The sequence below is a fragment of the Physella acuta genome, unplaced genomic scaffold (genome assembly GCF_028476545.2).
Source record: "Physella acuta isolate Inbredline_101_S28 unplaced genomic scaffold, ASM2847654v3 ptg000463l, whole genome shotgun sequence".
Classification (NCBI taxonomy): Eukaryota; Metazoa; Mollusca; class Gastropoda; family Physidae; genus Physella; species Physella acuta.
Window position 1 is genome coordinate 972,650 of NW_026731982.1, and position 12,204 is coordinate 984,853.

At 34.1% G+C, this 12,204-nt stretch overlaps 3 protein-coding genes across 3 annotated transcripts in view; all 3 read right to left on the reverse strand.

The window, feature by feature from the left end:
• Positions 1–299, reverse strand: part of LOC131943608 (uncharacterized) — a 34,053-nt gene extending 33,754 nt beyond the window's left edge. Inside the window, exon 1 of the mRNA XM_059303812.1 lies at positions 235–299. The gene's annotated coding sequence lies outside the window, so the exon portion shown is untranslated. The remainder of the gene's footprint in view (positions 1–234) is intronic.
• Positions 300–6,327: 6,028 nt separating this feature from the next.
• LOC131943595 (putative serine/threonine-protein kinase DDB_G0284251) lies at positions 6,328–7,461 on the reverse strand. Its single transcript, XM_059303803.1, has 2 exons — positions 7,285–7,461; positions 6,328–7,011 (listed from the first exon to the last, which is right to left on the reverse strand). The coding sequence occupies exons 1-2, from the start codon at positions 7,449–7,451 to the stop codon at positions 6,774–6,776; spliced, it is 405 nt and encodes a 134-aa protein (XP_059159786.1). The 5' UTR covers positions 7,452–7,461; the 3' UTR covers positions 6,328–6,773.
• A 147-nt stretch (positions 7,462–7,608) lies between these two features.
• LOC131943609 (mitogen-activated protein kinase kinase kinase A) lies at positions 7,609–10,798 on the reverse strand. Its single transcript, XM_059303813.1, has 5 exons — positions 10,665–10,798; positions 10,240–10,489; positions 9,330–9,499; positions 7,871–7,990; positions 7,609–7,776 (listed from the first exon to the last, which is right to left on the reverse strand). Exons 1-5 carry the CDS (start codon positions 10,770–10,772, stop codon positions 7,609–7,611), a joined length of 816 nt encoding a protein of 271 aa, XP_059159796.1. The 5' UTR covers positions 10,773–10,798.
• Between the last annotated feature and the right edge of the window lie 1,406 nt (positions 10,799–12,204).

The following is a 12,204-nucleotide window of genomic DNA, read 5'->3' on the forward strand; positions in this document are numbered from 1 at the left end:
ATATACAAATATAAAAGTAAAAAATGAGTGTAAGTATATTGAAATTATTGTAATTTATAAGCATAGCATAATCAGTTTGTATAAACATGTAATTTATATATTATGACGGATTGCTAAATAAGCTTACTGTAAAAAAAATTAGCTTTCTGACAGGCAATTATACGTTGGAAAAAGCCATCAATTTTAACTTTAAAAATAAAACGACATAAAATTTAGATTTTTAATTTAGCCTACCTTTGTAGCACAATGTCGATTTAAAGACGAAAGAATGAATTTGAGCAGACCTTACTACATGGCAGTCGCACACAAATGGTTACTTCATGAAGTGCTGGGTTTTCATATTCTATTTTTGGATACACTAGCAACTATGTAAATTGGTAGGCGTACACATTTAGACTTCTCTTCCCGTCCCAATACCACAAGACTTGTTGTTGGAAACCAGAGTTTAGGGAATGCTTGTTTCTATAAAACGTGATGCTCCATCTACAACGGGCAAATAAGTTCATGCCATGTATTCAAATTTGAATAAATAAACAACGTAAATTAAAATAGTATAGTCGATACATTTTGACATTTTAAAGACAGTAATATTTTTTATGTTAATCTCTTACACAGTTTTGTCTCACAAGTTAGGACAAGATCAGTCCATATTAGCTACAATGACATTTTTTTTTAAAAGCGGCCGCGGTTCTATAAATAGTTTCAATCGAAAAATAATTAGAAATTTTTTGTGTGCTTCATAACACCACTAACATTATGGCAAAATAGAACACGTGATATCCTAACTTCCATGCATGTAATTCGATAAACGATGCATTTGAAAACATCGATTTACAACAGAATAACAACAAACATATCTCTCATTGTTTTTGTTACTTTAGAAGACAGCAGCAACATATGTATATAAGAGTCCGTTGAACTAGTTAGTATAATGGGATGAGGCCTCAAATAATACTCTGATAGAGACATTTGTTTTCAGTTTTCGTTACATATGACAGTACATTAGCTACCCTCTGCCGGTTCAAAAGGTAGACACAATGTCTAGTTTAAGAACCTATAAGTGACTTAACCAAATTTAAAATTAAAATGTTTCAAGTGCATTCGTTGTTTTTAGAATGTGCAGTGTAAAACCCCACTTATTACTAAAAATAATTTAATTTCCTGTTGACGTTCGTTGTAAGAAAAGATAACTCGTGAGCGTTATCCTGTATATAATTTACTTTCTTTCATACAAGCTTTCGTTGCTAAAATCTAATATATAAAGCTAAAATAGATTATGTGGCTCTGTATTATTTTTTACGTTTAATATAGTTCATCTCTTGCTGCTTCCCCTCTCGAGCAAGGGCAGGCAGCAAGAGCAGGTTCACATGCATACAAGAAATTTATTTATATGTATACATATTTTTGCTCGTGGAATTTCCCGTGTTCTTCCTCCTTCTTGTACACTTGTTTACACTTCCGGTTTCTTTGCGATTAATATTGTCTAGGTTGGGCGGTGGTTGGTAGTTAGTTGGTAGTTTCAAGTCTTGTAGAGTCGTAGTTTGAGAGTCTCAATGGGGGATGATGAGTTGTTTAAGTGGCGATTCTTGTGTGGCTGTTATCTTCTGGTTGATGGTAAAGTTGTTCGAATTGGGTAGAGTTCAAAGACGATAGGTAAAGCGGTAGCATCATATTTAGGTAGATTTTGATTAGGTTGCGTTATTTCATTATTGATTGCGAGGGTAGCTTGAGAGAGTAAGTGGTATCGAAGGTTATTGTTGCGTAGTCGAGTAGTTGAAATGGGCAAAATAGTGCAGTTAATGAGTGTTTATTTTTAAGAGAGTTGAGTAATCATGCATTTGTAGGTATCGATTTGTTTGTGTAGCGTGGTGGTTAAGCTTTAAGAAATGGCGAGTAGCCGAATTGATTTGATGGTATTATAACGAAACTTCCAATTTAAGATTTCTCCTAGGTTGGTGTAATCTAGCTGAAAAAAAAAAGAATAATTGAGATTTGCCACTCGTACATTAGGAAGACACCCAATACAAGTACTGGGTAACTCATCTCGATGGCATGGTGCATTTCGATGGATGTGTGGTCTTTATTTTAATTTGTATACTTATCACAATTAAACACAGAGCAGTCCACACAGAGTAGCCTATAAATAAACACATACTTTGAAACTATTTCACATTTTTTGTTGCTTAACACAAAACGTCTACTTTAAAATATTAAAACATAGATGGGAAGTATGTGCATTATCTTAATTTAAAGTAAAACATTTCAATTATTCCATTTAAATTAAAGTATTCATAGCTTTAATCTTTACAATTCAGTAATCTTGAGTTGTAAAATGTAGATTTACTATAAGTACTAAATAAATACAATTAAGTGAATGATATCATAGTTTAAAATTGAATCAGATAGTTGTCTGGTAGATGTTTGTCTGTTTATGTTCTATCGTCTGCATATATGTAAGATATTGAATTGTCTGGGGTTAGGATGTAGAATATTTGATTGGCAGAGGTCGTTTTCAGGGTGTTGGTCCTTGAGGTGTTTTTTTATATCGTTTTTGGTGTATACGTTTGTTAGGCAGTACCTGCACTTGTAGTCATAGTTCTCTAGGTGTTTTACTACGCGATGCTTTATTGCCTGTCTGCTTTTGACAAGATTGTTACAGTGGCGGCATTTAGCGGTAGGATGGAATGGTTTTGTACGAGTTTTGCACTTGCTATCACGATAGAAACTGTAGAAATATCACCCGAAGCTCTTCTAAAGATTCTGTTTCCATAGCAGTCTGTGGTGGTTTTTCATTGTGACTAGAGGCGTCTTGCTGTTTTGTACTGGTGTTGGCTGTTGTTGCTGCTCCGTCGCTAAGTTTGAAGCTTACCGTGTCATGCAGTGTAGTGCGTGCATTTCTGTTGTTGCTTGCGTTGTTAGTTGTGCAGTTCGGATTACATGTTGAGGTGGGTTAAGGTGTGGTTGGCTGCATTAGTTAAACCAGAGTTTGGTAGATGAATAGTGTTGACAGGCTTGTTTTCTGCATGACATCGCTATTATGATGTCTTTTGCTTTGTCTTAGTAATTATTTTTTTAATGTAGTGTGGCATGTCTGATGTTTTTTCTAGGGATATGGTTATTCTTCTGTTGTTTGTTAGAGGTATGGCTTGTATTGTTGGTTCCTTTTTACTGAATGTTCTAAGGGCCATGTATAATTATTAATAGTAGGTGAGACACATCGTAGGGCTCTCGATTCTGGTTTTTTTGTACATGGCAAAACTGAGAATGTATGATCAGTAACTCTTCGTTGTATTGTGTAGAGTGGTGACATCAAGGGCGTCGGAGCTGATACACGATGTGTCGCCTCTACCGTAAATGAGTAGTTGGATGGGTTTTTTGCTAATCAGCTGCCTAATGACGTGGCCTCTAAGTTTAGGTATACAACTGCTATTGATAGTAACTTGCATCGTGTTGGCGTTGAAAAGACCCGGACAGCCATCCTTAGACAGGTCTAAGGTGACTTGTTCCTGAAAAGTATGGAACCATGGCTTACATTAAACTGCTATTGTCGTAATCTTTGCAGCATCTCTCAAAAACTTGGGCCAGAGGAATCAAATAAGCGGACGCTACCCCAACGTAAATGTTTCTTTGAAGATAGGCGTCAGGAAATCTTACGTAAAATGTGAAAATTTTATTTTAAGCGAAGTGAAGAGAAGCTGTTAATTAATCGTTGATTGGCTGGTATGAGGAGTGCTTTAAATGTATTAAAAGGAAAAAGAGAGCTTGGAGTATTATAGTCATTCACTAAATTGAAGCAGGCGCGTCCGCCAGCGCCCCGGCAGGGTGCTATTTTGCACCCTGTGCTATTTTTGTTTGTGTATACGATTGTGTTTTTTTTTTGCTTTTGTATTGGCGTTTCTGTTTGTTTGTGTTTGTTTTTGTGTTCGTGTTGGTTTTTGCGTTTTGTTTCAGTTTGGGTTTGTGTTTGCTATTGTGCTTGGATTTTGACTCGAAAAGTAATATATTTCCCAAACCCGGGCAATGACATGCATAAGCTGCTTAATAAACACAAAATACATGGTCCTTTACATATAGTTTTTTCACAGAGGCCAGTGCAGAGCCTGATCGGGACGGCTAATATGTAATAAATCCCATGAGCGACAAAAGATTTTATAAAAGAAAATAACAGATAAATCTTCATGTTCCGCAATACAATATGAATTAGCCTTCCAATGATTTTGTGTTTGAGTTTAACGTGGCTTGACAGCTTATGTATCCCAACGAACCCATAGCTATACCAACAGGAGTTCAACCCAGCCTGGGAAAATCTGCATTGGAAGGGGTCAGACCAAATCTAGCACCCTTGTCCTCTAGTTCGAGGGTTGAGCACAAGGCTTACAACCTCATATCGTAAAAAACGTTACAAAAACTGCGAATTCACCAACCAAAGGTTACATTAGTAGAGGAGGTTCCTCTCTAAGAGAGCCCATAATGCTCACTGTTGAAAGCCTAAAAAAAGCCGGCCTGCTGAATTTCCTACCGCTCAAGAATAAGAAGTACGAGCCGGCCCGCGGCATAACGTACGCCGCTATTTAGTTGGTTTTTGTTTTCTACTTTTCAGTAATTCATAATTTGTGAATTTGACAGTTCCAACGCTAACACTGAATATATTTCTTTAAAACACTATAAGTAGCTCGTTAAGGACCATAACCCCCCATCTTCCTTCCCCCACCCAAATGTTTAAAATAGTTTCAAACTAAATTATCTGCCCCTAATAGCCGTCACTAAACCCGACTCCACGAAGGTAAACATAGCGTGAACCACAGCTCACTAAGACCAAATAGGGGTGGGGATGGTAGGGAGCGCGTTTACAGCTTGTTAACACGTTTTTCTTAACTCAGCTTCGCGTTTGTGGATTTGTTTGTTTGTTGTTAAAATTGACATCGAAAATTAGCCCACTTCTGATTGCTCAATAGATCTGAAATTTGGCATGTAGGCTACTTTCGCCTAACAATTTCAGATGCAATCATAAAAACTAGCAATTAGAGACCGTAATTAGCTTAATTTAATTACGCCCCAAGGACCATAAAATTGAGGACATGATTTCTAAAGATACCGACAAGACTGGAGGCCTATTGGCACAGTTACTTCGGCCCCAATCGATGTGAGCGCGCTGGCCGTGATCGTATAGTGGTTAGTACTTCGCGTTGTGGCCGCGACAACCCAGGTTCGAATCCTGGTCGCTCAAGATTTTTAGTCCGTGTATTTATAAACACTTAGTCAAGTCATACTTAATCAAGTCATTAGATATAGTAGCAAATAAACTATATAAAAAACTTTTTTAAAAACAACGTTTTTCATGTGTAGCAACGGACTAAAAAGGAGAAAATAAAATACTTAAAAAAACTTTTTTAAAAACCACGTTTTTCTTGTGGAATAAAAAGTAGAAAATAAATTTTCATACATTTGATGACAAAAAACGTGGGTCGGGCAGATGGGTCGGGAAATTTGATGGTGAACGTACCCACGTTTTTTGTCATCAAATGTATGAAAATTTATTTTCTACTTTTTATTCCACAAGAAAAACGTGGTTTTTAAAAAAGTTTTTTTAAGTATTTTATTTTTTCTAGTGTCTTCCAGAAGAGAATTATATATATAAATAATGTGAGGCAAGGGCTACCGGGCTTACGTGGGCATACATTTTAATAACCTGTCCCGTAGAGAGCGTGGCTGCAGCTCTTTGATTCTGAAATAATAATTCAAGTCGTTTTATAAAGACTACAAATTCTCTATACAAAAGTACATGTAAAGCTGGGTAAGTTTACTACCAGGCTAGTACAATTGTTGTGTCAGATATTAGTATTTGCATCAAGCTGTTTCTTAACGATGGCATGTAAAAGGGGTAGTGTGGTCATCGCTATGACCAGATGCATTTAATTTATTTAATAAGAGCAAAAATATATTTCTGAGCTGAAAGAGGGTGGGGGGGGGGGGGGGGGAGAGCTTAAGAGCAAAATGAATATTCGATTACAAAGGCCCATTCGGCTCCCCCCTTCACATCTATTGAGTATATCTGTATCTGTATTTGCATCTGTATCTCTATCTGTATCCGAATCTAAAAACTAACACGTTTGAGGATACATATATTGTTTGCGGATGTGCAATGCAAAAACCCACTTTAAATAAAGGAGTGCCGTTTCCTGTTGACGTACGCTCTATGACGATTTAACTCAAGAGCGTATCCTCAATCAGTTACGTTTTTATTTCACTGTTTACCCAGCGTGTTCTCTAATATAACTATTTTATTTTACCATAACAAATAACATCTCTTATAGTAACACCTTTTAATAAACTAGATCCTAAAAGCTCAAATACAAATCAATAGTTACAAAGTGTATTACAATGTTCAGGGGCTAATATATTACACAAAGTGAGTTGGAGTACATTTTTAATGTACAATAGCTTATAATTCTTATTTACACTTGGTATGCATAGGCCTACTTCTAAATTCATACACCTGTATATTCCCATAAACTAGAAACATTAACTAACATTATCATGCTTATATTTTATATGTATATAAAATGTATGTATATTCCCATAAACTAAAAACATTTAACTAACATTATCCTGTTTATATTTAATATAATGATGTATTTAATGTATTTTATATTGGCACTTTCAAAAATTAGTAACGTAAAATAAAATGTTACTATGTGTTTAAATCGTTCAATATTACCTTTAAGAAATGCATTATATTAATTCGCAAAAAATCGCACAATAATAGTAAACATTTATAAACTGCCTGTTATAAACGGGTCTTCTCTCAATAAATCTTCTGCTGATGGTCTTTGTTCTGCTTCAGGTGTAAATGTCTTTTCTAAAAAATCTCTCAGGTTTTTTGACGCTGTGATTGACAGCTCATACTTTGGTCTCTGCAGCATAGCGATTTTAAAAAGTACTTTGGCTGATGTGGTTGTTGAGTTTGGTGGTGATCCAGTTATCATCTCTACAACTGTACTCCCCACACTCCTGGGAAATAATATTAACATGTGTTACAAAATAAACTACACCAAACGTATATTGTAAAAGACAACGAAGCGCAAGAAATTAAATTGAAATTTTAAACATTTAAGGTAACTAAAAAAAATGCTTCTGACTGATACAATTAATCAAAAGGAACTTTGTACACTTATACACGCGTTATTGCTACTGATTTTTCTAAAAATGACAAACATATTTTAGAATTTGTTTATTCATTTTTAAAATTGAAAGTTAATTAGTCTTTTAATAAATAATTATTACCATATGTCTAAACTTCCTGCATGTTTAAATATTCTCCCATCAGGGCAGTTAATCATCTCAGGTGCCATGTATCGAGTTGTGCCCCTTTCTGCTTCAACACCTTTTTCCTCGTTTAGGATTGTCGATAAACCAAAGTCTGTTAGTTTTATGTTTGATTCATCCACCATTAAAATATTTGTTCCTGTTAAAATCGACATTAAAATTAACGTTTACTTTTATAATAAAAAAAGAATTAAAAACATAATTTTGATTATTTAATTCTGAAAAAAGCTACTTCTACGGTGTATTTAATCAATAATTACTAAAATATTACATATTTAAATTTTAAATATTTAAGAAAATCATGTTTCCACTTAACCTACCTTTGATGTCTAAATGCAAAACGTTGTTTTCATGTAAATATTTCACACCTTTTAGAATTTGAATTGTAAACTGCCTTGTCAAAGCTTCATTGAGTCTTTTGTGTTGTTTGATGAACGTGGAGAGAGTACCCTAAAAATAAAATTATATTATTAAACGAATAATTTATTCATCTATTCACATGCACAAACAATACCATAATTGTTATCAATACAATATATTTCACCATTTTTATGTACTCCAAAAATAAAATGATTTCACTTTCATTCTTTTGATACCCATGAAACACGACGATGTTTTTATGTTTCAGTTTAATTAAAATCGAAGCCTCTGATTCAAAGCTGTCCTAATAAAAAAATGTATAAAATAAGCATTACTTTTATATACACATATATATATATATATATATATATATATATATATATATATATATATATATATATATATATATATATATATATATATATATATATATATATATACAACACAATGTGTGCGAAAGAGATTCTTGCTCACAAGGAAGGGCATTAAATATTTTAAAATAAATCTTTTTGAAGTTAGACAAATATCTAATACTATAATGGGCCACGTTCGCACATCTCTCTCTCTCTCTCTCTCTCTGTCCGCAAAAAATTTTCGCCGGACATCACGTCAGAAACGGCAGCGATATATGGAGAACTTTATACGGACTTTTGTTGAAAATAATATGTTAGATGTTTTAAATGTATAACCACAATTTTATTTCAAGAAGAAAAATAAAAAATCAAGGCGTATTCGAATATAGAGAAACAGTATTATTTATGCAACCGGAAAAGCATTAATAGATGTGTAAAAGAACGCATAAAACTGTGACGACACTATTGCTTACTAATGACGTCATCTGCCGTATTTAGAATAAAAAAGAAATGAACTATTTCATTCAAATTTGATTTAGATCTACGTACACTATGAAATGTATACAATACAATTTTTCCGGCCTAAACTCATAACATTTATTTATACAAAATCTTTGTTTGGAACTGGCTAATTTGGGATAAAAAAAATTAATTTGAAAGAATAGGCATATTCGCGTAAGTTAAGATTTTAAAATACGTCTTTCATTCTCTGTATTTTATAAGGTGCCTAAATAGCGGAGATGTTAGTGTACTATAAACCACGCAGGTGGTGCGGGTTCGAGACCCACCAAGTCAACTTGGTTAATGTATTTTTTTTAAATTTTGCTCGGACTAAACTTTAAAAAAAAATTCAATTAGGATTCTAGATCTAGATCTAGATTGTCGGGTGTCCGATAAGGCACTTCCCGGCGCCGCAGGCGCTTCAAATTTGGCAGGATCTTGCCTTGGGGCGACAGAGCACGGGGGCCGGTTGGCCGAAAAGTCTACGATGAAGGGGTCAAAACTGACCTCGACTGACCGGTACCTTATATGAGCTATAAATCGAAAAAAAATGTCCACGGAGGAACCTCTTCATAACTCTTGAGGTCGTAGACCGACCCTCGGGCGAATTAATTAAGCATTCAAATTCTCAATGTTTTCGAAAGCCTAAGCGAAGCTGGGCAGCATGCCTAGTCTAGTTTATAGTATGCTAAACGTTTACGTGTGACACATTGCTTAAATATAGTAAAATATAAAATCTGACGCTACAATGATCTGACACTAGAAATTATATTACCGCCCATTACGTACCATCCACTTCTTTTGGTTATTTGGGTCTGCATGTGTTTTCTTTGCAACAAACTTTTCATCCACTGGTTGGTCTAAATCGACAACAAGATGGACGCTACCAAAACCTCCTTGTGCGAATGGGACTGGTTTTACTTCAAATTTTTGGGGGAACTCATCAGACAGAAACACATCTGAGTTCATTAAAAGATGATTTATTTCACGAGTAAGATAGTGTGCACTTAATAATTTAGTAGAATGACCATCAATATTCAATAAAGTGTTTCTTTTTCGCGGTGAGAGGGTACTTGAAATTTTCGGGGAGGGGGGGTAAAATTTACGGGGGGGGGGGGGGGGGGGCTGGAAGGCCACATTGTTAATATGATAAATTTTCTATATAAATTCCATTTCGTTGTAGGGGGTGGGGGCGGTAGGTTTTCTTTAGTGGGACAGACCTCCTCCCCCCCCCCCCCCCGAGCAGATGCCTAGCAGAAACTCTGATTCATTGTAATATTTACGTTGAATTTTAGTTTACATTCAATAAATGTATAGGGTTCGGCGTGGTCGAGTCGGTAAAGCTCGTTAGCTGGGGACAGCCACTCTTCTAGGAGAGACATCTCCAAAATTAAAGAACTGCTGCCTTGTAGTTTGTTCTTGGTTGGACAAAGGCTATGGAAGCAAATCCAAAAAGAAAAGCAGGCTGAAATCGGAGTCAATAGCCTCAATGGCGCATAACCAGTTGACACATAACGCTTAATTGTGTTGAAAGTGTGGTCGAGTCGGCAAAAAGCTCATGGTTGATAAATTCGAACAAAGTCTCGAGTTCAAACCCACTGGCACATAAATCTCGATCCCCTTCAACAAAAATAGTTAAGAACGAAGAAGAAGACTAAATGTATTGGCTAAAATAAAACAAATATAATGCAATTCCTACCAGTTTTAGATGGCAACATTCCCGTTGTGCGCCCAGCTCTCCAAAATATTGAAAGAACGTTAGCTAAAAGATCTTTATTATTGCTATTCATTAATGTATTTAACGTGTAATTTAATTCTTTGTCTGTGATGATTTTCTCACTTCCCTCTTTATTTCTACTTAGTTCTCTCAAACATTGTGTCGTAAATATTTGTTCATCAGGATCATCATGTGTTAGTATTTCTTTTAGGTGTGGATACAGTTGAAGCATCTGACCATATATGTGTATTGTATGTGAGCATAAAATCGTCAATTACTTTAATGATACACTCTAGTAAAATCAACTAAAAATGATCGGTATAATTAGATTAGAACAGATATAATATTTTTATGACAAATGAAATTTTTAAACAGACTTTTATAGTATGAAAAAGTACAGTCTACACCTCTTGTAACTCATTCTCATTTTGTTCAAAGATATTAGCCAGACCTTGAAGCAGTTCAGACCGTGAATATCCTCCTAGCTCCTCTTCATTCTTTAAAACGTCTCGCATTAATGTTTCTTTCACACAACATTTTGAATTATCTATAATACATTTAATACATACTCTGAAATAATCACATCAATTATAAGATTGTATTAATGTATATGTTGATAGAAATAACATAATAAATGTCACTATTAATGTATGTTCTATAATGCTATAGGCGTAGGCCCCAAGGGTAGGGGAAGTAACCCTCCATCAATAAAACCCATATTAAAAGTTTAGTTTTATAATACGTCTGATAATAACTTGAAAAAATTTCTAAATGTGTATTTATATACATACATATATATATATATATATATATATATATATATATATATATACATATATATATATATATATATATATATATATATATATATATATATATATATATATATATATATTTAGAAAGTGTTTCAAGTTATACTTACATCCCCTTTACTTTATTCTAAGTGCTTCTGTCATGCTTCGACCATTGGTTATAAGAATAAAATAGTGAACGTAATTCTACGCTCTTCTGTGGGGCATATTTATTTCAAACTTGACACAAAAGTCAATACCTGTTGTCAATGCAATGTGACATACAATCATACGCTTAATTAATTAACAGTTTTATATGAATAATTAAATGATTCTGAATATTATGCTAATGACTATTCTAATATATATTAGGCTATAAAAATACCATTTATCATGCAAACCAGTATGCATATAAAATATCGTAGGGCTATATGTTTAACACCAAATTATAAATTATTGCAATTTATTATAATCAGACACATGTTTTGCTTAATAGAAAAGTGTAAGGTTACTACTTATTGCCTCTGTATCTGTGACAGAATCGTCTTTTATGTTCAATAGTAAAAGTGTTGTCATTGTTGATAGGTTTTGTTCTTCAAATTCCATGTTTTTAACAACCTAGAGAGTATAAAATAGATTGTTTGTAAAGATATGCAATGATATATTTATTGTATTCTAGTTTTCAAAAGTTCAGTATTTTGAGTTATTTTACAAAGTGAAATGGTTTGCTAAAATGTATTTTTGAAAATCCCAATGAAATAATAGGGAATTGAAAAGGTGAAATTGAGTTATTTTGTTTAGCGCGTTTTGCTTGTTTCTTTAAAAAAGTAATTTAGCTACTGAGCGCCCCCTCCCCGGAAAAAAAGTGTCCGCCCCCCCCCCCCCCCAATAATATCAATTGCCCTCTTGGAGAAAAATGTCTGGAAGAAACACTTCGAACAAGGCAGAGCTTGGTAAACTAAACTAAGGCACATCCTACAAACAGAATCCTACGGAAATTAGTTACGTTATTTTCTTATTTTTATTGCGCTACATATTTAGGTTAAAGAATAAATAGCTTACTGGCAAATATCATTTTAATTGAATGTATTTAATATCACAGATATATTCAATGTTAATGTAAATAGTACACATCCTTTACTCACGTGTTAATACG